The 24,362-nt window shown below is 37.4% G+C and overlaps 1 protein-coding gene across 3 annotated transcripts in view; it reads right to left on the reverse strand.

Moving 5' to 3' along the window:
• The window catches only part of sptbn2 (spectrin, beta, non-erythrocytic 2), a 99,207-nt gene extending 75,331 nt beyond the window's left edge, over nt 1-23,876 (reverse strand). The window contains exon 1 of one of the 3 annotated variants that reach the window (XM_067438504.1): nt 23,406-23,876. Coding sequence is in view for 2 of the 3 variants with exons in the window: in XM_067438503.1 (XP_067294604.1) it covers nt 22,892-22,908 (17 nt within the window). In the remaining variant the exon portion in view is untranslated. Of the gene's footprint in view, nt 1-22,891; nt 22,985-23,405 lie in introns of those variants that run through there. The other 2 variants (XM_067438503.1, XM_067438506.1) reach the window with 2 other exon arrangements.
• Between the last annotated feature and the right edge of the window lie 486 nt (nt 23,877-24,362).

Below are 24,362 nucleotides of genomic sequence, written 5' to 3' on the forward strand. Positions count from 1 at the left end.
GTTTTGGCCTTTTTTAAAATGGTTTTATCTCCTCTATTCTCTACTTTTTTGATAGTCTTAACAAAACACACTATTCTACATCCTGTGGTCCTTTAAACAAACGTCTCAGCCGAGTGCTTTGAAAACACACATATACCCTTAATTTATCCATGGTTTTAATAATAAATAAAAAGCGAATAAATAATATTGTAGTTATTCCATGGTAACCACAAATTAACCATAATTTTGCTTCAAATCCTTAGTTTAACTATGGTATTTTTGTGGTTATACAAAAGCTAATCAATATTCCAAAAACAGTTCAAATCCCTAAAATTATAATCACAGAAAAGCAGGAGCCGATGTCCTGCAAAATTTGGCTCCAACCCTGAAAGAAAGCTAATAGAAGTTCTTAATGAGAATTAACAGAGGCTTAAATATTGATTTTAATGAAAATGTTTAGAGACCGCGAGTTTGTAACAGTGTTAATAAAGCACATCATTTGTTGCAAAGGAAGCTATAAAAACCCATTCTAGGGGAAAAAAAGTTTAGACACAAGCATATGAATCTCAACACTGGTGACATACTTAATGCTGCAATGCATGCTGGGAGTCAGTTTTATACTATGGCGTCTTAATAGGTTTGGAGCTAAACTCTGGGCAGTGACAAAAATGTACCCTTAAGGTAGCCTGACGTCATCATACACAATTCTAGTCAGACTATGAGTCTAATACTGCTCCATTGGGCTGTGATTATGGGAAGTGTTTCAACTGAATCAGGAAAGACATCAATTGGATAGACCTTAGGGATGTAACAATATATCGTTAAACGGTACATCGAGATATACAAATGTGACAATATGCATCGTTGATGGAAACGATATGATTTGCGATATATAGTTGTTTTATCCAAGGCTCAACTTGCTGTAGTAGACCTATTTATAAGGTATAACTCACCCAGACCCAAATTTACAAATGTAGGCTACCACAAATGTAAAAGTCCATTCCTCTCAAACTTAAAAGATGCAACAACAAAAAAATCAAAAGGCATTGTAAAAAATAAAAAAGAGACACAATGGCTTTATATGATGAACATATTTAACACAACACACATACTGTAGTAAACACGGATGTTCAAATGATTGCGTGACACGCGAAAACAACATGAGAGGGAGTAAATGCAAAATTAAAATTCTTGGATGAGCTAAACATTTACAGTTTGAAAGCGGTCATTTTGACGAGCATTCTTGTGATTAGAACTATGACGGATTGCATTGATCATCTAAAGTGCATGCGCTGCCGGAACATCACTCTTCAAAGTGAGAGCGCAAACATTTAGTTTTAGTATTATGATTATTCAAAGCAATATGGATGGTTCATTCTTACATACTACATTAAAGGAACACTCCACTTTATTGGAAAATAAGCTTATTTTAGAAGTCCCTTAAAGTTAAACATTTGAGTTTTACCATTTTTGAATCCATTCAGCCGATCTCTGTATCTCGCGGTAGCACTTTTAGCATAGCATCACGCTCAAAAATGACCAAAGACTTTCACTATATAATCCTGTTTAAAATTTCTGTAGTTACATCGTATACTAATACCAATTTAGACCGATATAGCTAGCAACTATTTTCTGTGTAATATCACTGCGCCTCTGCACCCGTGGTACGGCAGCAAAGTTCCCTGATTATTACGCAGGAATGAGAGAAGTTCTTATCTATAATCGGTCTAAAGAAAATCTAAACTTTTCTTTTTCCGTTGGTCTTAGTACACAATGTAACTACAAAATAGTAAAGTTTTAAATTGGAAAAATGGATTCAAAAACGGTAAAACTCAAATGTTTAACTTTAAAGGACTTCGAAAATAAGCTTATTTTCAAAAAAAGTGGAGTGTTCCTTTAATAGCGGGAGAGGTAGGGCATATAGCGTGCATAAAGAGAGAATGCTGCCAGCACTGAAAGCACGAGTAATGCGTGAGGGGGAAAAAATTACGTTTACAGAGTTTCAGTGACATTATTACATTAATAATCTTATTAAATAGAATCATACAACAACTATACATAATGTTGAATATAATATATAATAATGCAATAGGGGAATATTTGTGAGTCCTGATAATAACACACAAATAATAATAATAATAATAATAATAATAATAATAATAATAATAATAATAATATAATAATAAAAAAAGTACAAAATTAAAATAAAATAAAACAAATGTGGCTTAAAATATTGTGATACGTATCGTATCGCAAGTTCAGTAGAGAGATATATATTTATACATATATAAAAGCTTTTCTTTGACTAAAAAGGAAGTTTTCAGCTCTGAAACTTTCAGGATAATCTTATATTATCATAACCTTTTATATATCAAAAGCTCAAGGGAAAATTCACCACCACTTTAATATAATTCCGATTGTGTTCATCTGAAAGAAGAATGTCATATAAACCTAGGATGAAAGAGCCACTTCGATTTACTCACACTCTTTGTGAAATTACATCTCACAGAAAGTTTTCAAATTACTTTGCAATTTAATAAAGAAATAGAAATCAGCATTATAAATTATTTGATCCACGCCAAACATGGATTGAGACGGCGCCGCTGCATATCATGCCATAACTCACACGGCAGGCACACGTCTTTATGCGTCATCGGCCTGAGAATAGTTAATAAGATCTGCCTTTACAGAGGCCGCAGATTAAACTTCCCAAAGCGATTATTGGCCGATAGCGATATCTAGCCATTGGCAGGTGTGGCAAAAAGTTAGTTTAAGGCCCTGTTTGAAAGTTAGCCTTGATGCAGAGCAATACAAGAAAAGGTGGAATTATATGGAAACAGGGGCGTAGCCATCTTTTCAGAAGTGAGGGGGACAGAAATGTCATAATACCATTTTTTTTTTTGGACCAATATAATTTATCGCATCTCTTGCTTTTAATTGGGCGAGATATCAGATACACTGCTGAACAATAACCAATAATTAATATCTATAATATTATTCTCCTATTTTTTATGCCAATTTTATGATTGGTTTATATACTACAAACACTTCTGCATTCCACAGATTTTATGCAATGTAAAAAAATATATATTCTGATGTAAACCATGCTGTTCTCTATGTGAATATATAGTGAAGTGTAATATATATTCCTGTGATCAAAGCTGAATGTATCATCATTACTCCAGTCTTCAGTGTCACATGATCCTTCACTAATCATTCTCAGATGAGGATCTGATGATCAACACACATTTATGATTATTATCAGTTGTGCTGCTCATGGTGATGCTTAATTTTTGTGGAAACCATCTAAACATTTGTGGTAAAATTAAAAAAGAGAGAAATTAATACTTTTATTGATCAGACATGCATTAAATTGATCACAAGTGATATTTTTAATATTACAAATTAGATAATAATTTATTTAATAAATGCAAATAAATGCTGTCCATTGAACTTTCTATTCATTAAAAAATCCTGAAAAATAAAATGTATCATGGTTTACACAACATTTTAAAGCAGCACAACTGTTTTCAACACAGATAATAATCATAAATGTGTGTTGATCATCAAATCCTCATATGAGAATAATTAGTGAAGGATCATGTAACACTGAAGAGTGGAGTAATGATGATAAATTCAGCTTTGATCACAGGAATAAATTAATATATATTCACATAGGAAAAAAGCTGTTTTAATTTGTAATAATGTTTCAAAATATTACTGTTTTAACTATTTTTGATTACATAAATGCAGCCTTGGTGAGCAGAAGATACTAAACATTAAAAGCAGCATTATTCATATGATAGCCTACTTTATTGTCAATAAAAAGCCTACATTGAGATGACTTGAAAAACACACATAAAGCATATATTGTCGCAATCGTCTGATTGTCGTCGTCACGTTTCATAACTCATAACGATTGTTTTCCTTCAGCTCAGCTGCAGCTCCAGCGTGACTGCGTATTACACCTCTACGAATACACTTTTGGACTTTCTGTGAGAGAGCTCATATTTAAATTCGAAAAAAATTACAGGTCACGCATAGATTATTTTTTGTCTCTGAATTTAAATCTTGATGTATTCACATTGGTTTCTATGTATAAATACACTTGCCCCTGACCTCAAGAAGCGCCTTATCAACCGAGTTTAGAGAAGACTGTCTTTAGCGTCCCTGTTAACTTGCCCGCCCCCGCGCAGGGTAACGCCGATTCGAATCCCGCTCGGAGCGGGTCGACTAGGATTGGTGAGACCCAGTTGAGTGGTGGGACGAAAAAACATTTTATTAAAAGTGAGGGGGACACGTCCCCCGCGTCCCCCACGTAATCTACGCCCATGTATGGAAATAAAAATGTCTACGTTATCAGTAAAAGAAGAGCCAGCATAACACAAAAACACTTCATGTAAATGCACATTCAGACGGCAAATAACACGATTAATCTGCCTCATAAACACACACTGACCCCGTTAGGACAAAACCATTAACATACACTAAGAGTAAGAGCACACTAGACACAGACAAATTCCTCCTGCTGTCTGAGCAGGTAAATCAAAAGCAGATGAGATAGTTTCATCATCCCGCTGATGTCTGTGCCAACATCTGAACTGAGCATTATAATCTAGTTCTCATACAATCTCAGAAACATTTCTGCACCCTCTAGACATTAGTGGCCCTTTTCAGAGCAACAGAGCAAACAGTTAGAACAGAGAGTCAGGACAGTTGACATGGATTGTTAGTCTACCTCTGGCATTACTTCAACTTTGAGCAGCCAAGAAAATTGCTTTTTGTAATAGTGTTGCCCCTACCTAAATTGAACTTCTGTGTTAAAAACCTAGATTCTTACCCAAAAAGCTACTAGGATTAACATTTCAAGTAGGCTTCACAAAGACATCTTTATTATAAAAAGAAAGTGTAAAGTATATTTAAATCCATGGTCTTGGTCATAAGAATATGATTATTTTAGACTTTGTTCAAGAGTAAAACAACCACAACAACTGCAGACAAGCAATTTTATGCCTGTTTATAGGGATACATATGCTGAAATCAGCAACCGGACGATCTTTTTGTAGAGATTACAGCTGAAACGATTCATTGAGTAAGTATTTTAAAAAATCCTTCATGCAAAATCAATTGCCTTGATGCTTCATTTAGTCCATTTAACTACAGGTCCTTCTCAAAAAATTAGCATATTGTGATAAAAGTTCCATAATGTAATGATAAAAATTAAACTTTCATATACAAACTTTTCATATACCGCAAAATTACTTAAAAAGCAATATCGGCAAATGAAACGGTCTTTTACTCTGCAATCGCTAAACAATTAAGATGAATCCGCTAAACAAAACAAAAAAGCGCAATAAATCTGTGGGTCACGTGCATTCCAAACCGTGGAACGTGATCCGTTCGGATCATAGATCAACTGCAATCCGTTGCACCCCTAGTCAATATATACATAAACTATGAATTTATTGAATGAATTTACAGAAAAGGTACTATATTGTGATATACACTTACCTAAAGGATTATTAGGAACACCTGTTCAATTTCTAATTAATGCAATTATCTAATCAACCAATCACATGGCAGTTGCTTCAATGCATTTAGGGGTAGTTTTGTCAAAAATATCGATATTTCTATATGTATCGATACTGGAATATCTGAAACGATACGATTCTCAGTTTTTACAGTATCGATACCAGCTGCGCTCTCCTCTCCGACCGAAAGCGAGTTGACACACACCGGCATATTCTCACTCAGCCTGGTTAACCTCTGAGCACGGCGAACGCGCGTTCTGCTGGACTTTTTCCTCATGACAGTGTGTTAGTGTTAATGTGTGATCGGTCTGAATTTCGCGCGGGATTGCACATAAATTAATCCTACTAATCCCAGCAGATTTGTGCTCACATCTGAAGCGCACACACATAGCCTACCGTAATAAAGCCGCCTCTGACATGATACAAGTGCAAACATTTGCTTCTTTTTCCAGCTTATTATTGGTCAAATACACTCAAAGAATTATCAGTGCACATCTGGAAGAGTATTAATGTAAACACAGTCGCAAACAGTTCAGGAAGAACGAGTAACAGGAACAGTGTTTAGGATCCATGCGTCCGTTAGTCTTAAAGGGACCACAGACATTTGTTATTCGAACTACAAAAAGACAAACGATCACACTGCTCTTGACTGATCAACTTGTGTAACTTTAATAGTTTCATCTGTACGCTATTGAATTTTTTACAAAGAACATTATCCAATGTTGTTTTAAATGTAATTACTATGCATTTTTTTTATTCAGTTTCTTATCTGAATGTTAGACCTATTTTGAGCGTGGTATGGTTGTTGGTGCCAGACGGGCCGGTCTGAGTATTTCACAATCTGCTCAATTACTGGGATTTTCCCGCACAACCATTTCTAGGGTTTACAAAGAGTGGTGTAAAAAGGGAAAAACATCCAATATGCAGCAGTCCTGGGGGCAAAAATGCCTTGTTGATGCTAGAGGTCAGAGGAGAATAGGCCGACTGATTCAAGCTGATAGAAGAGCAACTTTGACTGAAATAACCACTCATTACAACCGAGGTATGCAGCAAAGCATTTGTGAAGCCACAACACACACAACCTTGAGGCAGATGGGCTACAACAGCAGAAGACCCCCCCGGGTACCACTCATCTCCACTACAAATAGGAAAAAGAGGCTACAATTTGCACAAGCTCACCAAAATTGGACAGTTGAAGACTGGAAAAATGTTCCCTGGTCTGATGAGTCTCGATTTCTGTTGAGACATTCAGATAGAGTCAGAATTTGGCGTACACAGAATGAGAACATGGATCCATCATGCCTTGTTACTACCACTGTGCAGGCTTCTGGTGGTGGTGTAATGGTGTGGGGGATGTTTTCTTGGCACACTTTAGGCCCCTTAGTGCCAATTGGGCATCATTTAAATGCCACGGCCTACCTGAGCATTATTTCTGACCATGTCCATCCCTTTATGACCAACATGTACCTATCCTCTGATGCTTGACTCATTTTAAATTGTTTTCTTGAACATGACAATGAGTTCACTGTACTAAAATGGCCTCCACAGTCACCAGATCTCAACCCAATAGAGCATATTTGGGATGTGGTGGAACAGGAGCTTCATGCCCAGGATGTGGATCCCACAAATCAATCAACTGCAAGATGCTATCCTATCAATATGGGCCAACATTTCTAAATAATGCTTTTAGCACCTTGTTGAATCAATGGCACGTAGAATTAAGGCAGTTCTGAAGGGAAAAGGGTGTTTATAATATTAGTATGGTGCACGATATATGAGTGTATATCGTTATCAGGAAATTAGATTACTTGATATCATGCTATGACATGAGAAACCAAATCTTCCAAGATCATCTGGTCTGTCAGCTCTTCACTCTCGTGATAAATGAAATCTGACTCCTGCTACAATTCTGGTTCAGCTCACAGTAATGAGCAGACATGTTCAGTTTTTATTGTTTTGTCTGTTCTCTAACTGCACTAAAAGATTTTTTATTACTATTAAAAAAAAATCTAAATGAAGGTGGGGGCAGTTCCGCAGTGGGCAAGTGATGTGTTGCGCCTAAACCCACAACTAAATCACAGAAAGCCTAGTTTGTTGGTCTGAAGGCACCTTACATCTGCAAAATTAGGCATCAAAGTACTATAAACATTATGAATTTCTGTAAAGCTGCTTACAATGTGTGTTGTAAAAAAAAGTTCTGCAAGCTCTGAGACCTCTGAGAGAGAGAAAAAAAAGTAAAACCTTACATGCTATGAATAAGCACTTGCAATACTGCTTTTTCCCCCAAATGGGAATGTGTAAAAGGCCATCAGCAGCATCAACATTAAATGGCAATGCATAACCGTGGTTGTTCATTTGCTACCTTGTTCCTATTAGCGAACACTTAAACTTCTAATGGGCTTGTCACTGTCAACCTAGTCTCGCAACAATGGAGCCGCGATTTCCACATGCTTTTGAAAATCCAGTGTTTAATTGATTCTGGTAAGCAGTAAGCACTTGTTGTCACAGTTGTAAACAAGGGTGTTCTTCTTCCATGATGAAGTTTGGCTTCAGGGCATTTGTTTTCAGGCAGATCGTTAAAGAATGCAACCCACACATCTCGCGGACATCCTGTAGAATTCAACCAATCAGATGACATCTTCAAAATGCCTGAAGTGTTTCCAGATAAGTGTGCCATACACTGTAAACCCTAATAAGTTGAGAATACTCAAATGATTTGAGGAAAGTGATTCCCTCAATTCAATTGAGTAATGGAGTCTCCTAAAACTTGAATATTTAAGTTTACTTAACTTGGTGCTCACATTCACTGTACTTAAATTGTTAAGTTCACCAAACTGGCTACACCAGTTCAGTACAGCATGCTGGGTACAACCAATCAAAACTCCCCTATTGGTCCCAACATGCATTGCGGCATGAATAAATTATGCGTCTGAATTGTGACACATTTTCTTTGATTTCTTACTATTTGCTGTTACTTTTGCTGTTATGTTCTGATGTTTTTTTAGCTTGTTTTATGTTCAGAGTTGATCTGTTTATCAGATTTTTTTCACCATTTTAAAAAGTTTTTTGTCACCATTGTAGAGATTCATACGCAGATTAGTGATGTGTGTGTATGTCTAATTAATGCCATAGATTTAAACATTTTGTGCACATAAAAAAAAAAAATTATATTAGCACAATAGTGAAGATTCTAGTATTATTAATATTTCAAAACTATTAATAACTGCTTTGACATCCAAAGCATTGGACTCTGCACAAGATCAGGGATTCTGCCTATATATGATGATGTTATTATCATCATCAATGAATAAACAACACCACTTGATGATATTTCTCTTGGCTTTTTGTTGCTTAACATAGGTGTCTCACAAACACAAAGCAGCCAGAGAAACACTAATATTACATTAAGGGTCAAGAGCCCAACTAAAGCAAACACTTATCTCCATCATGGTGACTTCCAACAAAACTATTATTTTCATTAAAACAGAAATAAAGTCAATTTGGTTATAAGTTAGTTCACGTATTATTGTTAGGTTTAGTAACTTACAAATTTTTACTTACCGAATTTAAGATTGCACACAATGAAAAAGTCTCCATCTTAATTTGAATCAGCAACAAGCAACAGGTGAGGCGAAAAGGACCGCCTTTTGGAAATGTCCTCCAATCAGTGAATTAATTCTCTTGTTGCTAGACAGAACTCCTGGCATGGCCAATCACATCAAAGCAAGACCAGAGTGAGCTATTTTAATTACTTATGATTTTGAGTTCATACAACTTGAAATCTTAAGTTTATGTATTTTGTTGGTTAATAAGTTATACTAACTTATATGTCTGAGTTTTTAGACTAAACTTGTATAATTTAGTCAAGTTTACTTGATTTGTTTAAGTAAAGACAACATTAGGGTTTACAGTGTATGTATCAGACATTCAGCCAATGATCCGTGGGCGTGACGTGACGTCCGAGACTGAGACTATTGTCAACCATCATATTTACTGCATTTATCGAACATGTAAAAAATTTATCCTGCAAAACTGCTAATAGAATACTTGCAATTGCAAGATAAAGCAGACAATAGTGTGACAAATAAATCAGGTTGTGTGGCAGATATCACAGACATTTCTTCCAAGCAAAGGGAGATACCAAAAGGTGGGTTTGCTGCTGTCCAGCTGATTGAACACTGGATAAAAGCCTCCCCTTTACCCTGCTCTGACAGGTACCCAAAACTATATCAATAATAACATATGGGTCATGAAACCTAAAGCTATTTCACTTTAAATGCTAAAGGCTAGCTGAGATTCTGGACCTGATTTTAACTTGTTGCATGTTGGCTGAGCATCCAGATAACCCGAGGCTTTACAGTGACACTAACCCTAAACGCTGATACAGATCATATTATCACCAAGCCCATCTCAGCTCTCTGTGCCCTAGCGTGGCATTGGGTAGGAATGTAGGGGCGTTAGTGGTAACAAAAGCACCGGCAGTGGTAATGATGACTTGGCTTACAGAAACACAGCACCCTGTGCATTGGGACAATAGTGGTCTCACTCACAGAAACATACAGACAGGGGAGTATGGGAGGGGATTGAGACCGTCAGCACTCTAGGGGGCCAAAGTCACATTCCTCTCATCTTTGCCACTACACTGATGCCTCCACCCATTTATCTCTTCATCCATTCATCAACCCGGCAAACACAGCCACTTCCAGCCAATGATTCATCAGTACATCTGAACAGATCTGTCTGTCCATCTGTCAGCTAGTATGAATCCAACTATGTATTTATCTTTCTTTCAATCTGTCCATCCATTCATGCCAATCTATGTGGTTAAAGATCTTAGCAGTTTTTCTTGGGGCAGCACAAATACATCAAAAAACTACATAACAGGAATGACAAATTTGCACAATTTACAATTTTGTTTCTTTTAATATAAAAATATAAAGGTAAAATATTGAGAACAGGAGGAGTTGACAGCACGTCTCAAGATTTGAAATGAGAAGCACACTAAAACTATTAATCTTCTTTCAGTCCTACAGCAAAATAAAGGCTAAACATTTGCATTTCTAATGTAATGCAGGTCTCCAGACTGCAACTAAAACGGTCGCATTTGAGACCAAAAATATTAATTTGCAAGTAATATTTTTGCTGAGATCGCCATTGGCGACCATTCTGTTTTGAGCAGCATATTACATCTTTTGTTGTGTGTTGACGTAATAAAATGTGAAGACTCACAGCAAAGTTACTCTGGAAAAAACCTCAGCGCCAAAATACGTGTCAGAAACAGATGTCATGGCAATATAAGGCTTTTTCAAAGCCATCATCTTTATTGAGCAACAACGCTGGCAGCTGTGCCAGCATGAGAGAGATCGAAATCGACAGAGACTTGTCAAAGAATGAACGTCAAAGTACTGTAAAAGTGCAGCAAGGCAGTGTCTATTTCATGCACACTGTGAATAATCTCCAGTAGCATTATTAGCATTAAGTGACATGGCATCTGACACACAGAAGCCAATGGCACGTCACTATGCGTATTGGCGCATCCGTTCTTCATTGGCATGTGCCAGTGGATAGTAGGGCTGAAACGTTTAGTCAACAATAAAAAATTGTCGACAAATATCTTTGTTGTCGAGTAGTCATTTGATCTCACGTGACCTAATGTAAGGGCCTGCAATATCACGATTTGACCTCTACGGCACTGTGGCGCTAGAGTGTAATGCAGCCCTTACAAATGCTATTGCTGTAGAAGAAAACCAAGTATGTTGTCGTGTGCAATACATGCAAGGGGCAACTTGCTTTTAACAGGAGCACGACGTGCATGTTGGAGCACTTAAAGATGAAACATCCCAGCACAAGAGGAGAGATCTCCAGCTGAAGCTAACTAATTAGTGGAAAATCTCTTTATTAGAGAAGGCAATACTACTAATAATAGGGCGGGGCGTCTCCGTCATGGAGATATGAAACTATTTTAAGACTGTTACGGTAATGTATGCGACAAAAACATGATGTCTATGCAAATATGAACATATGACTATAAAAAATAACTATTAGATTATGATGCATAAATGTCTTAAAGAAAAAGAAACTAAATAACTGTCTCAAATAACCCAGTCAATGATATCGGGCATTGTATTTGAGCTGCAACTGTGAATACACCACCCCTGCAGAGCTTTGCTAGAGAATTAATAAACTCCATCAAACGCATCCTATATGAGATTAATCAGATATATGCCTATTACAATCCCAAAAGGACGCAAATGCGCACGTGAACTTAGCCAACAGGCTTGAAAACGAAACTCATTTTGAATGCGCTCTTCAACTCTAATACACGGGCAACGAAACCACAGATAATTTACAACACTTTAATCGTGGTCTTATTATAATTCTATGTAGCCTACATGACAGATTGGCGCTGCACATAATTTTATTTTTCATGATCAAAGCGAGAACAGCATCACTGCGCGTTTTTCAATCCATGAGAAACATTAAAACAGATCGACTGTTAAAAAAATGAGTAACACTGCTGCATTATTAATATCAATGATTTTGAAAAAGAAATAGCCTATCTAAAAAATAATATGACCGTCTCAAATAACCCAGAGTCGATATATGTCGGGCTGTTTGCATTTGAGCTGAAGCTGAAGAGAATAAACACCAGCCGAAGTAACGGCAGCGCTTTGCTAGCTGGTTATTAAACTCAACCAAACGCCGTCCTATATGGGATTAATCAGATATAGACAACATATAATCAATTATAAAACAAGTAATCTTACAACTTGCATCTGTGGAAAAGGACGCGGATACACAGATGAACTTGACCGTGCTCTGACTCTGGTTGTGGATTTCCTTTAGCAGCACGCACTGATACACGGGGAACTAAAGCGCGGAGAATAACATTATATGACAATCGTGTTCTCATTATAATGCTGTGTATGTGTATGTGCCCTGTATTTCATGATCATTCACAGTGCTTCAGCGCTTTAGTTTCACTTTATTTCGCGGTCTGGAAGGCATGCAGTCTAATGCTAACCAATCAGACCTCAGTTACTGTCCAAAATGCCGCAATAACCAATCCGAGAAATATACAAATATATTTTTTAAAGTCAGGGCGATCATCGTTTTAATGATCGATCGTCGCTGTCACGTTCGAGGAATCGAGTACTCGACCACTGTTGCCCATCCCTAGAATAAAGCTTTAAAGCTAGAATAAAGTTTAGGAGTCCTTATTGTAACACTGTTAGGTATTATATCACTTGCCTGTATTTTGTTCCATATGCATGAAGACTTACAAAAGGAGATGTCATTTACGGTTTCACAATTAAAAGGTGAATGAGAATCTGTCAGCTCAATTGTCATGTAAAAAAGATTGTAATTTGTACAACCTTAGAATGAAAAATTTAATTAACCTTGCCATAGTGCAACACATGGTTGAGGTTTATTATAATCGGATACCACAACAAATCATTCGTTTGTTCGGCCCATTTCAAGCAAGCGTCGCACAGCGTCTTAAAATGAAGAAAGGGGCAAGTATATTCCTGCAAGCAGTAAGTAGTGATTTATCCACTTATTGACTGTTTAAACAATTTTTGATTAAATTGAAAGTTTCTTAGAGAGACCGCACCGTCTAGATGACGCAAGATGCTAGTAAAGTAACAATAGGAAACTACAAGTGCCATACAAAACTAAATAGCGTGTCTAATGACAAAGGTTAATATTATTTTGTATTACAAAATACAAACGTAGATACTTTGCTTACAGATCGTTCACTCGATCTTTCTAGCAAACGTCACCTTTTCCACCATATTAGGTAAAACGATAGTCAATGGAGTAGTGTTGCACGATATACCGGTACTAGAAAAGTATTGCGATACCCTGCTATTACAAACGGTACGATATGGACTTTTATTAGTACCGGTACTTTAAGGAGTGAAAATTTGGCATGTTTCACTGTGTCATCAGAAATAAAACACACATAATTAACCAATATGCTTACAAAATCTTTTAATAATATTTTAATAAAGGTTGTCGAATCTCAAAAAATGTTCATTGTATTAACTCAAAATTTTAATTTCAATGAACTCAAAATTAAGGCAACCAGGTAACTTTTTTTCTAAATATTTTTTTACAGTGCACAAATTCGCTAGCCCAATGTCCTGGGGCTATATGGTATCTTCCAGCTGCCAACCAAACGTATCACAGCCCTGCCCAACAGATTTTAAATAGTGAATTAAATTCCTTTCTTGATTTGCGTTGTTGACTCTCGACTTCTTATCTGAAGGAAAATAATATTGCGGATGCTTTTGATCAAGCCTGCCGATTTGTGCCCAGTGAAGTTTAGCCTCTCTCTCTGTGTTTGAGTGTATGCGTGATGAGCAGATCGGGGTTATATCCACGGGCCAGGGAGACCAAATAATAAAAAATAACATTGTAATTAATTGCGGATGGATGAGAGATAAATACTTAGTGTTGATTTTATTAACAGAACTCATTTCACCATAAAACGCAACAAACATGCTTCACTTACGTTTTCAAAACCGTTTCTTCGGGGGAAAAAGATAGCATGCCTAGTGGACAGTATATAAAACACAAAGGAAAAGCCCTAAATGAGATAATGCTTAATAATTTGACAGTTTATCCTAAAATTATACACTAAATTAATAGAAGTTATTCTGATAAGAATTTTCCAACATAATTTTTGTAAATATTTACATGTTTAAAACTTTTTTCTTCCAGTATAATTTGCAGAATTTGCCAAATTAAAAACACAAAGAAATTAATTAAAGTCAAGTAACATATGGGAGCATTTAAGTAAAGTAGTTTAAAAGGACAAATCATATGTTGGGTAGCCTATATGTGATGTGTAACGGCTGTGAAGCGCTCTATGTACATGACAATAAATAAAGCCTAGCCTACAGTGGAGAAAAATGCAAAAGTCGCTGTGTGTGTACATGCGCGTGTTAAAATCTTAAGAGGCGCATAGATTTAAGTTGGTTTTTCAGTTCATCACAGGCAAAAAAAATACATAAAGATTTTTACTTAAGCTCTATTCTTCATGAGAAAAAAAAATGCAAGGAGCTAAAAATGAAATTCAAAACTGTCCATATAATTGCACGTGAAAAATTAAAAAACGTTTATTCTTTTGTGGCACTTGATAAAATAATTCGGCACCTAACTTTTTCACTTACAGGAGCCAATGGCTCCTTAATTAAAATTTTTTGTCTGGAGCCCTGTAATATTTCTAATATTTGTATTTTATATTTTCATTACTAATACAATTGATTATAATAATTTAGCACTGCATTACAATATTACCATATTCGAATTGACTAGGCTCCAAAAAAGTACACCATAAGAGATCAGTCCATACAAATGGAGTGCATAAGTTCCGGTCACTATTTTCACTAGTTTATTTTTGGCTCAAATTAAACAGTTCTGAGTTCTATTCTTTTAAAGAACTTCCTGTTGGCAGCAGATTATGGGCAACCTTGCTAGTTTGTAGTTTTTGCACACCCTGTTCAACTTCAACCTGAGAGCTCCTGATTCCATGTGCTTTCCTTTATTTATTTATTTATTTGTACATTACCCTTGATACATTCAGAGCAAAAATATAAACTGTTTAAGGGACAGTTCACCCAAAAATAAAATTGTCATGATTTGATGTTCTAAACCTGTAACTTTCTTCAGTGGAATATAAAAATGATTAAAGGCATTTCTCACATTATCGAGCATGTCCCTCACTTTACAAACACATACGTGATGTAACCCTATTAGGTTAGATGTGCTTGCGCATTTAGAGTACATGCTATCATTGCATGATTTACTCTATTAAAATGAATTTAGAAATTAGAATGCCCCCTATATTAATCAGCACTAGGTAACTTTTCAACCTTCATAATAGGGCTGGGCGATAAATCGATTTTATGAATTAATTCGAGTTTTTAGTTTACGACGATTTTTGTGAATGAAAATCGGTTTTCTCTTTAAAATCCGCCGACGCTCCCCTCTGGGCTCCCGTAATGGCTCAGCACTCCCCGCGCGCATTTGCCACAGAGATACACGAAAAACAAGGATAGCGTCTAACAACATACAGTGTCATTCGTAACAATACCCGGCTGCAAAGTGTGTTTGAAGTCTGAACGGAACCGCGCTAGGCGCTACTCATTTAAAGCTGCGCTGACACTAACGCATCTCGTGACAGGCTCGATACACAGCGCTGGTGATCCAGTGAGAGAGCGTTTAAATTCACCACAGAATTAATACCATCGCTACTGTGATCTAGTGGAAGCGATCGGCGCAGAATTCTGTTATAAACCACAGATATCAGATCAAACAGAGCTGAGCGAAGGTCAGGGGTTTCAGTCACAAATAACCAACATTCACCATGATTTACTGTAGTAAAACCACATGGATTTAATGTTGTTGTTGTTGTTATTATTTATCTCAGGATTCGTACAACCTTTTGAGATTGAAATTCAAGCACTTTCCAATGGTTTTCAAGAGCTTCACACTTATTTCCAGCACTTCAAAGCTCTAAATATCCGATTGTAATGTTATTTTTAATGTGATGGTTTGTAAAACTAAAAGTTTAAAGGGGTCTTGTGAAAGAAAAAGTGGAATGTTTTTTTTAGTTTATTTTTTAAAAATGTGTAATCCATTTATCTAGCTTTTTTTATCTAGCATATTTTCTGTAGCATTTTTATTTAAAAAAGATATTAAATGCCCACCACTATAACCAGCAGAAGAGCACTTATTGATTTATTAGCGATTTCCACTCCCTAATGTATGGAGAAAAGTACAAAGTCACAAAGTCTCAGGAAAAACTAAACTTTTCTTCAAATTGTGACTAAATTACACAGAAAACAAGTAAAGAGCTCCTTTAATAATCACTGAAGCTGTCTGTAAGTTCAGTGTGAGACTAAAACAATGCTAATCTATATTTAATGAGAGCATAACATTTAAATTTTCCCTATACTTCTTTTGCACATTACTGTTGTTAATAAAAGTTATCTGCATATCAATTCATAAACCTTTGATATGTATACTGTATATTGCAAAAGATATGGTGCCCATTTATACTGTGGAATAGTTGGGGGTTATTCACACTTTACCAAGCCGCAAATATTTAATTTTACCTAAACAAAATAAAGTTAAAACTTGTTTTGAACAATTTCTTTGTCATCTGCAGATTGATTTTAAGTAGGAGGGGGGAAAAAAATCGTTTTAAATCGTAAATCGAATTTTTGGTGAAAAAATCGGGGATTTTTTTTTTTGGGCCATATCGCCCAGCCCTACTTCATAATATATTTTCAAGACTCTTGTGATGATAAATCGACTTACAATAGGTTGAATGACACGTCTGCCATAGCTTGATGGGGTCTGTATCGTTTTTAATCATACTTTTAAACTTCGGGTTTCGGGTAGTAATCCGAGAACACAAAGAACTACACAATTCGACTGCTTTACGGCATATACGTCACTTCCACCACCACTCACACTTCCTTAAATTCGGACGTGCGAGCCCAACTTTGTTCGTCAGATAATATAGTCATGTCCGAAGCAGCAGAGACAAATAAGAAAGAAAAGGTTTTGTTGTAGGAAAGCAAAAAGAGGAAACAAAAAAGTGATGGGATTAAAGGCAGGACGAGGATCAACATTGGACCAGCGTTTGCTCGTCGGCGTGAGCTGAAGGAGGCGTGGCCGACCGATGCTGTCATGCTTTTTACGGTGAGCTACCACTCAAACATTGAACTGAAGTATCATATAGATTCTGTAAAACGGTAACCAATAGACTACTATAATGACGCTGGCTTGTAAACGTGAGCATCGTGATTATTTGGCGTTTGAAAAAAATAAAACTCATGAAATTATATTCATATGACATGCTGAAACATATGCCACTGACTGTACCTCCGATGAAGACATTTCACACGCGACGCCAGAAGAACACCTGCATGTGAACTCCTCCTGCAGTGTTCAGAGTAACTGTTAGTGCTGCACCAACCTGCGGGGACGCTTTTATGAAGTTATTTGGCCCGCCCCGCACCACTGTATATATTTTTACAACCCGCTGCGCACCCAAGACCATTAAAGGTGCACTATGGAGCTTTCCGTCCACTAGAGGGCGCCTATTCAAAACAAATCGTAGTTTGATGACGCAAAGTGTGAGCGCAGCATCTTGGGAGATGTGGTCTTCTCATCAAAGCCGGTGGAAAATAGGACTCGGGCAGAAATCACGTTCATGCATGCGGTTATTAACGTTACTGTAGTCTAAAGCAGAGCAGGACCGAGTGTTATGGACCTGAGCACAGCTGCTGGAGCGATTGTTAAACAAATACCCGCCTCGCGAATACCAGGGCTTTTATTATGAAGGGACGGGAGACATTCGCCGGTCGCCTGCACAGATCCGCTCTTCCGGATATTATTTTGAGGTAATGTAGCTCTGTTTATCATATTAGATACATTTAAGTCTGTTCAAAACGATGTCATGACTTTACTCGTGCGTTCACTTGTTCACACTGCTAAGAGTAAAGCGCTCCTGTCAAATAAAAGCCGAAACCGAGGTTAACGCAGATATGACGCAATTGACAGGCGACTCCCTCAAATGCAATGTTGAAACGTCCCTGTCCTTAGTTAAAATAGTAATTTTCTCACAATTTTACAAATAGTTGGAAACTTCTGGGATATTGTAGGTACTCAACTGAACAAAATATATAACACCGGCCTAGTGGTTTTTGGATATTTTACTGCAAAAATACTACATAGTTCACCTTTAAATAGACATACGACGTGAGACGACCCGCGCATTACTAGTTCAGGGCTGTCAGGGTTCTCATGTCAACAAATGCACGTGCGATGGCATCCCCTGTTGTAGGATGACAGAGCTTACGACAGTAGTTGAGGACATAATTTTTTCCCAACTGTAGGGGGACCCCGAGAGCAAAAGTTGCCAAGTGCTGCTTTAAAGCTAAAGGGACAAAAATACCTCTGTATGTCTTTTTTTATATTCAATGACTCACTCATTAAGATGTCAAATGCTTTGCTCCTGAATTCATTAGTTGTTTGAATGAATCGTTTGAAACTCATTAGCCGTGTTTCTATCACCCTTCAAATTGAAGTTGAAAATTGCCTGTAAAATGACTTGTAAAATGTGCATGCACACTAACGCCAAGAAGAGAGATATAAACAAATGTTTTCAGATCATTCATATGGAAGTTAGGCGCAAGTGCAGTCAGCGCAGCCGTGTGAACACGCCATCAAACAGAACCATGGCGACGGCAAGCACCTAGATTGCGTTCACTTATTCAAATCCAGAGTGTGACGGCATTTTGACTATCTGACGATTAATCATCACCTGTGAGAGGCTCCAGTCCAGTCACCTCCGGCTGTATGTAAAAAGATATATGGAATTAACTGTCTCAATAAAACTGAACAAAACTTTATAAAACTGAATGGAACTTTTTCAGAAACTATCAAAAATATGCCATTACAAAAGAAGAAAAACACATAGAAAATGAAAAAAATGAACTCATTAGCACAAATGTAACAGGATATTCAGTATGTTTCATTCTTTGTTAATGTTTTTTTTTTTTTTTTTTATTTCGAATCGTGGATTGTGAATGCATTGCCAAAGATTTCACTTACGTCTCTCAGTTTTTTGTTTGCTGTTTTGACACAAACCTCTCGTGGGGGCGGGCTTAACAGTGATAAGTGAATAACACAAACGTATTGCTGCCTTGAAGAACAAGCGGGTGAAGATGATGATGAAGATGAAGCCGCCACCGCTCCATGTCTCTCCTGAAAGCTCATCTTTACGAACTAATACAAAGCACCGTGAGATCATTTCAATATGCGCAGGTCAGAGAGCACATGTCCATCAAAAGCTCTTTATCCAATCAGAGTAGATCACTGTTAAGCCCACCCCCACGAGAGGTTTGTGTCAAAACAGCAAACGGAAATTTAGAAATGTAAGCGAAATCTTTGGCAATGCATTCACAATCCACGATGTGTGAAAACGAATCTTTGAAAACCATTAACAAAGAATGAAACATACTGAATATCCTGTTACATTTGTGCGACTGAGCTCATTTTTTTCATTTTCAATGTGTTTTTCTTCTTTTGTAATTGCATATTTTTGATAGTTTCTGAAAAAGATTTGTTCAGGTTAATAAAATTCTGTTCAGTTTTACTGAGACCATCAGACCAAGGTAATTCCATAAAGATAACAGGCCAAACCACTCTGAACGGCAGATTTGCTCCACTCAGAGATGAGGGCGATTGCCATGGAGATCACAAGTGAAAGATACAAGGCTCTTCCTAATCCAGAGAAAGACCAGCACGAGGATGCGTCCACAGACTGAAGACTGTGCTGTTGCAGAACCAGACGTTTTTTTACTTTCTCTTTCTATAATGTGTCCATGATTTTTTTTTTTTTTTTTTCAAAAATGTGTTTATTAGGGCATATCTACCTAAATGTGTTCTGTTTTTCTAACTCTTGCAAGTGTAATGATAAAAATATAATTAAAATCTTGCCTTTTTAACAATGCCCTGTTACTGTTGTACTTAAACTTGACAGTCTTTTTATTTCTGCTTTTCCTCAGTGCAGGATGTGGGTAAAGAAGCTGAAACAACCCCCTCCCAAGAAAACACCAATGGAAGATCTCTTGAAGGGACATTTTTTGAGGATTTGTTTTAAATTTTCAACTGAGTAATTATTTAACATCAAATATATATATTTAAATTTTACACAAAAATATAGAGAATTTTGTCTGAGAAAGAAAAGGACACTTATTTTATAATATGTCTTAAATCTAATTTTGTTTAAAACTTTGAGAAAAATCGCATCGTGAAATTCGAATCATAAATCGTATTACATCCTGAGTTGAGTGAATCGTTACATCCCTATAGTATATATATTTCTGGAAATCATAGCCTGATATTATGCAGGTGCACATGATGCAATGCTGTCAGAGCCGATAGACTTGTGTGTCAGACTCATTTCAGTGCAAAATAATCAGGTCAAAAACTATTTAATATACTGCAAGTAGCCTACTAGTTTTTTGTGTTTATTTGTAATTAATTTAGGCAGACAACAAGGCTACCAAGTACTGCGCACAGTGGGCAGCTAATTCCTTTAACTTTTTTTTCCTAACGTAATTTTAGTCGAAAATGTCAGTACTTCAGTCGACCAAGATTTACTTTGTTTGATTACAGCCCTAGAATTTTATTTACTTATCAAAATAAGAATTTTACATAGATGATTTCAATTAATATATATTTTGAAAATAGCTTTATAAAAAAGTAAGAAATTCCCATTAAATGGTAAAAATCCATTTTAACTTATTTGAAAAGATTTCTGTCTCTGCTGCAAACTGACCTAGCCAGGATTCCAACCGAACTTAGCCCCGCCCACAACATTTTTAGGTCGGGCAGTTCGGTCTGGACTTGCTCCATAGAGAATTAATTATCCCCGAACAGAAACGGTTCGGACCAATGAAATCACCAGGGCGGGCTTAAGACGATGACGGACAGATGACCAACAGTAACGTAATCAGGCACGTCATCAAAGGGGCTTGGATTATATTTATTCAAATCTTAAACGGAGAGCGTGTTTGTATCTGCATTCACCTTCACAATTTCTCTCAGAAATGATGATCATGTTGGGTAAGTACTCTGTGTATCATTAAATTATTTTATTTTTTTACAACACCGGCAAATATCGTTTATTCCAGCCTGATTTCAGCTCGTCTGCAGACATGGTTGCGAACTACTAGCCCTAAACAGCTTCTCAGGGGGTTCTCCGGGGGGGAAATGGCGTTTGGGGTAAAATGTGTGTTATTTTGGCAAGGTTGCCTGCTAAAATTCGCACTCTTGGGTCTATACATCACATAATAGTCGCTTGAACCCGCGGACATAGAAAACAACCCGCTGAAAAAACGCAGACTTGGCAACACAGAGCAGTTAAACTATGTTGACATTTGACAATACGTCGCTTCGTAGCTTTGACTGGTTGTAGGTCTACCCAATTGAGGTCTTTCCTGGTTCGGTTGAAACACGCCCCATAATCACAGCCCAATGGAGCAGTTTCAGACTCATATTCTGACTAAAATTGAGTATGACCACGTCAGGCTAGAACTGACCACCACCACACGGATTATGAAGAATATAGAGTCAGCTGTTCACAGCAGTCCTAAACCTGCCAAGATACCAGAACAATAAACGCACTCACTCAGCAAAATATCATTGATAAAATCCCAGAAAATAAAGAGATATAATTTTGTGTCAGTATCGCACACCCTATGTCCTTAAAATGGAAGTCACAGGCAACCAAAACTATTGGTATACCACCATTAAATATCTTATTTTGAGTTCTGCAGAAGTCACACAGGTTAGAAACTACAAAATGGCAAGTCAACTGACATTTCATTTTTGGGTAAACTCTTTCTTAAAGGTAAGCGATCACATTTTAAATGCAGCATAAGCAGCCCCGGTCATTTCGAGAACATCTAACAGGCAGTGAAAGACATTGTGAATATATCTAATGATAAGCTAATAATTAATGAGATGCCGAAATAGGTCATCTTGTGTGTGTGTGTGTGTGTGTGTGTGTGTGTGTGTGTGTGTGTGTGTGTGTGTGTGTGTGTGTGTGTGTGTGTGTGTGTGTGTGTGTGTGTGTGAGAGAGAGTGAGATGCAAGTTAAGGACCACTTGAAGACTATCCTTGAACATCATATGAAGACAAATGGAATTTAAGCCAATATTTCCACAAAAACAACATTAATGCTTCCCTTTTATCAAAAGGCCTACAGTGAGTGATTACATAAGAACCATATTTCAACATTTCCCTAATTTAGTGTTAGATACAAATAGTACATCTCGTACTCAACCAGTTTAGCATGGAAGAAAGAACAGAGTGAACTTCAACAACATTCAGCTGCACTATCCGCCGTTCAATTGAAGGACTATTTAGTCATGTTACCTGAAAAAGGACTCAAAGTCTAGTACATGCAGGGACAAAAAATAAATAAATCAGATGTGCTCAAACAAAGGGCTCAAAACAGCAGTGATAGTATGTTGCTACTCGAAATCACCACCCAGACAAGTCTAGAGCCCGTCCAACTGAATGAGAGACTGACGGTCAACAGCAGCACGAGCGCTGACCGCAGATCCGGCTGTAATCCCCCTCCATCCAGCGCCGCATGCTGCGTTAATGTCATCAAATCCCGTGTTCTCGCCATATCACTCCATTTATACAGCATGCAGTAGCAATGATTGCCATGTCTTATTTAATTCAATCATTAAACCCTTCAATCTGCCAAAGATATACGTCCAAAGCAATGATATTAAAGATTGTTGTGCAGAACACTTAAGTGCATTAGGTTTGGTAACTACCTGTCCTCTCCTTCCATGATAATTGGTCAGTATCGTAGTGATTATTTTCTAGTGTTAGATTCAGACAGCGCAACAGCTAGCGAGGCCATCCATCCATCCCCCTCCACCGCCTATGACAAATCAAAATAACACAGCAGAGCAGATAGTGTGCTGGAAGCCCAAGATGTCCAAGCTCCATCACACTGCGTTGCGTTGCATTGCATTTAAAACGCCATACAGTCTCCGCTCGCTCAGATATCCCTCACATTAGCGTGTTGAACCGTAATGTTTGGGTGGAAAGCTCACATGATAGTCTGGGTAGGAGTGAATGTGCGAGGTGGACGCACAGACACACGCCGAAACAAAAGGAGAGCAGCATGGTCATTCACCCACACTCACACACGGCACCAGTGTGAGATAAACTGAGCGTTACATTACCTCACAATTTTGACAGACAACCGTATAATATGTGGTGGCCATTACTAAATCGTGATGGCAAAAGCATAATCCTGAATTAACAGATAGGCAGACTTACCGATGGCGTGGCTGTATTTTCAAAAATCCAACGAATCTCAACGTTTCTCTTGGGCGAAGACAAAGCGGAATGGTATCGTCCAGATCACATAGGTGTTTCTGTTTTCCTCCCGGTTAAAAGCCAGATAACTCGATTGTTTTTCATTTAAATCCGCATCTTTGTGTGAGTGAGGGTATTTTTTTAGCCCGAAGAGCGCGGGCGGTTATGAAACATAAAGCGAATCCCTCGCGTTACGGTGAGCTCAGGTAACCACGCCGATTTCAAACCGTTATTTCAGTTCTCTTCGATTTTTTTGAATTCCTTCGTAATTGTCATGCAGCCTTGGTGTCCACGCGACCTCCGGCGTGTCACGCTAGTCTTTCTTTAGTCCGACTGATAGACGAAAGAATGAATGATCGAGGGGGGGTTGCGGGGGCCCAGTAGCATCATCGCGCTCATACATACAGCGCGAGCGAGCGCCTACACACGAGAGACAGCACAGCAGCGCGAGTGGGAAACATCTGATTAGTATGTTTAACGCATTTCGCGCCCACGGATGCACATCAAGGAGCGAATTAATTTCGCTGTGCTTTTCTCTCAGAAATACAGCGTTCGTGAGGCCTATGGATGTTTTTAAACAACAATTGTGCCGGTGAAGACAGCCTACACTACTTGTCTGTCTGCGGATGGATATTTGCCCCCATTATGGAAATTTGAAATAGAAGGAGAGTAACATAAGCAAACCTCGTGTAACAAACTGTAATTTGGGCAGTTTCTCAAATTAATATAATACTAATACTATTATCTAATCGGTCATGTATGCTTTAAACAGCAAAAAAAAAAAAAATGTTTCCCAAAACATTATTTTTTTCAAGGTTTGTTTTTAGTTAGCCACGAATATTTTCTTAACTTAAAAAGGATGTTAGTTTGTTATTCTAACATTACTTTAACATTAGCTACTTGACGTTCACTGAGCGA

The sequence above is a fragment of the Pseudorasbora parva genome, chromosome 3 (assembly GCF_024679245.1).
Source record: "Pseudorasbora parva isolate DD20220531a chromosome 3, ASM2467924v1, whole genome shotgun sequence".
Taxonomy (NCBI): Eukaryota; Metazoa; Chordata; class Actinopteri; order Cypriniformes; family Gobionidae; genus Pseudorasbora; species Pseudorasbora parva.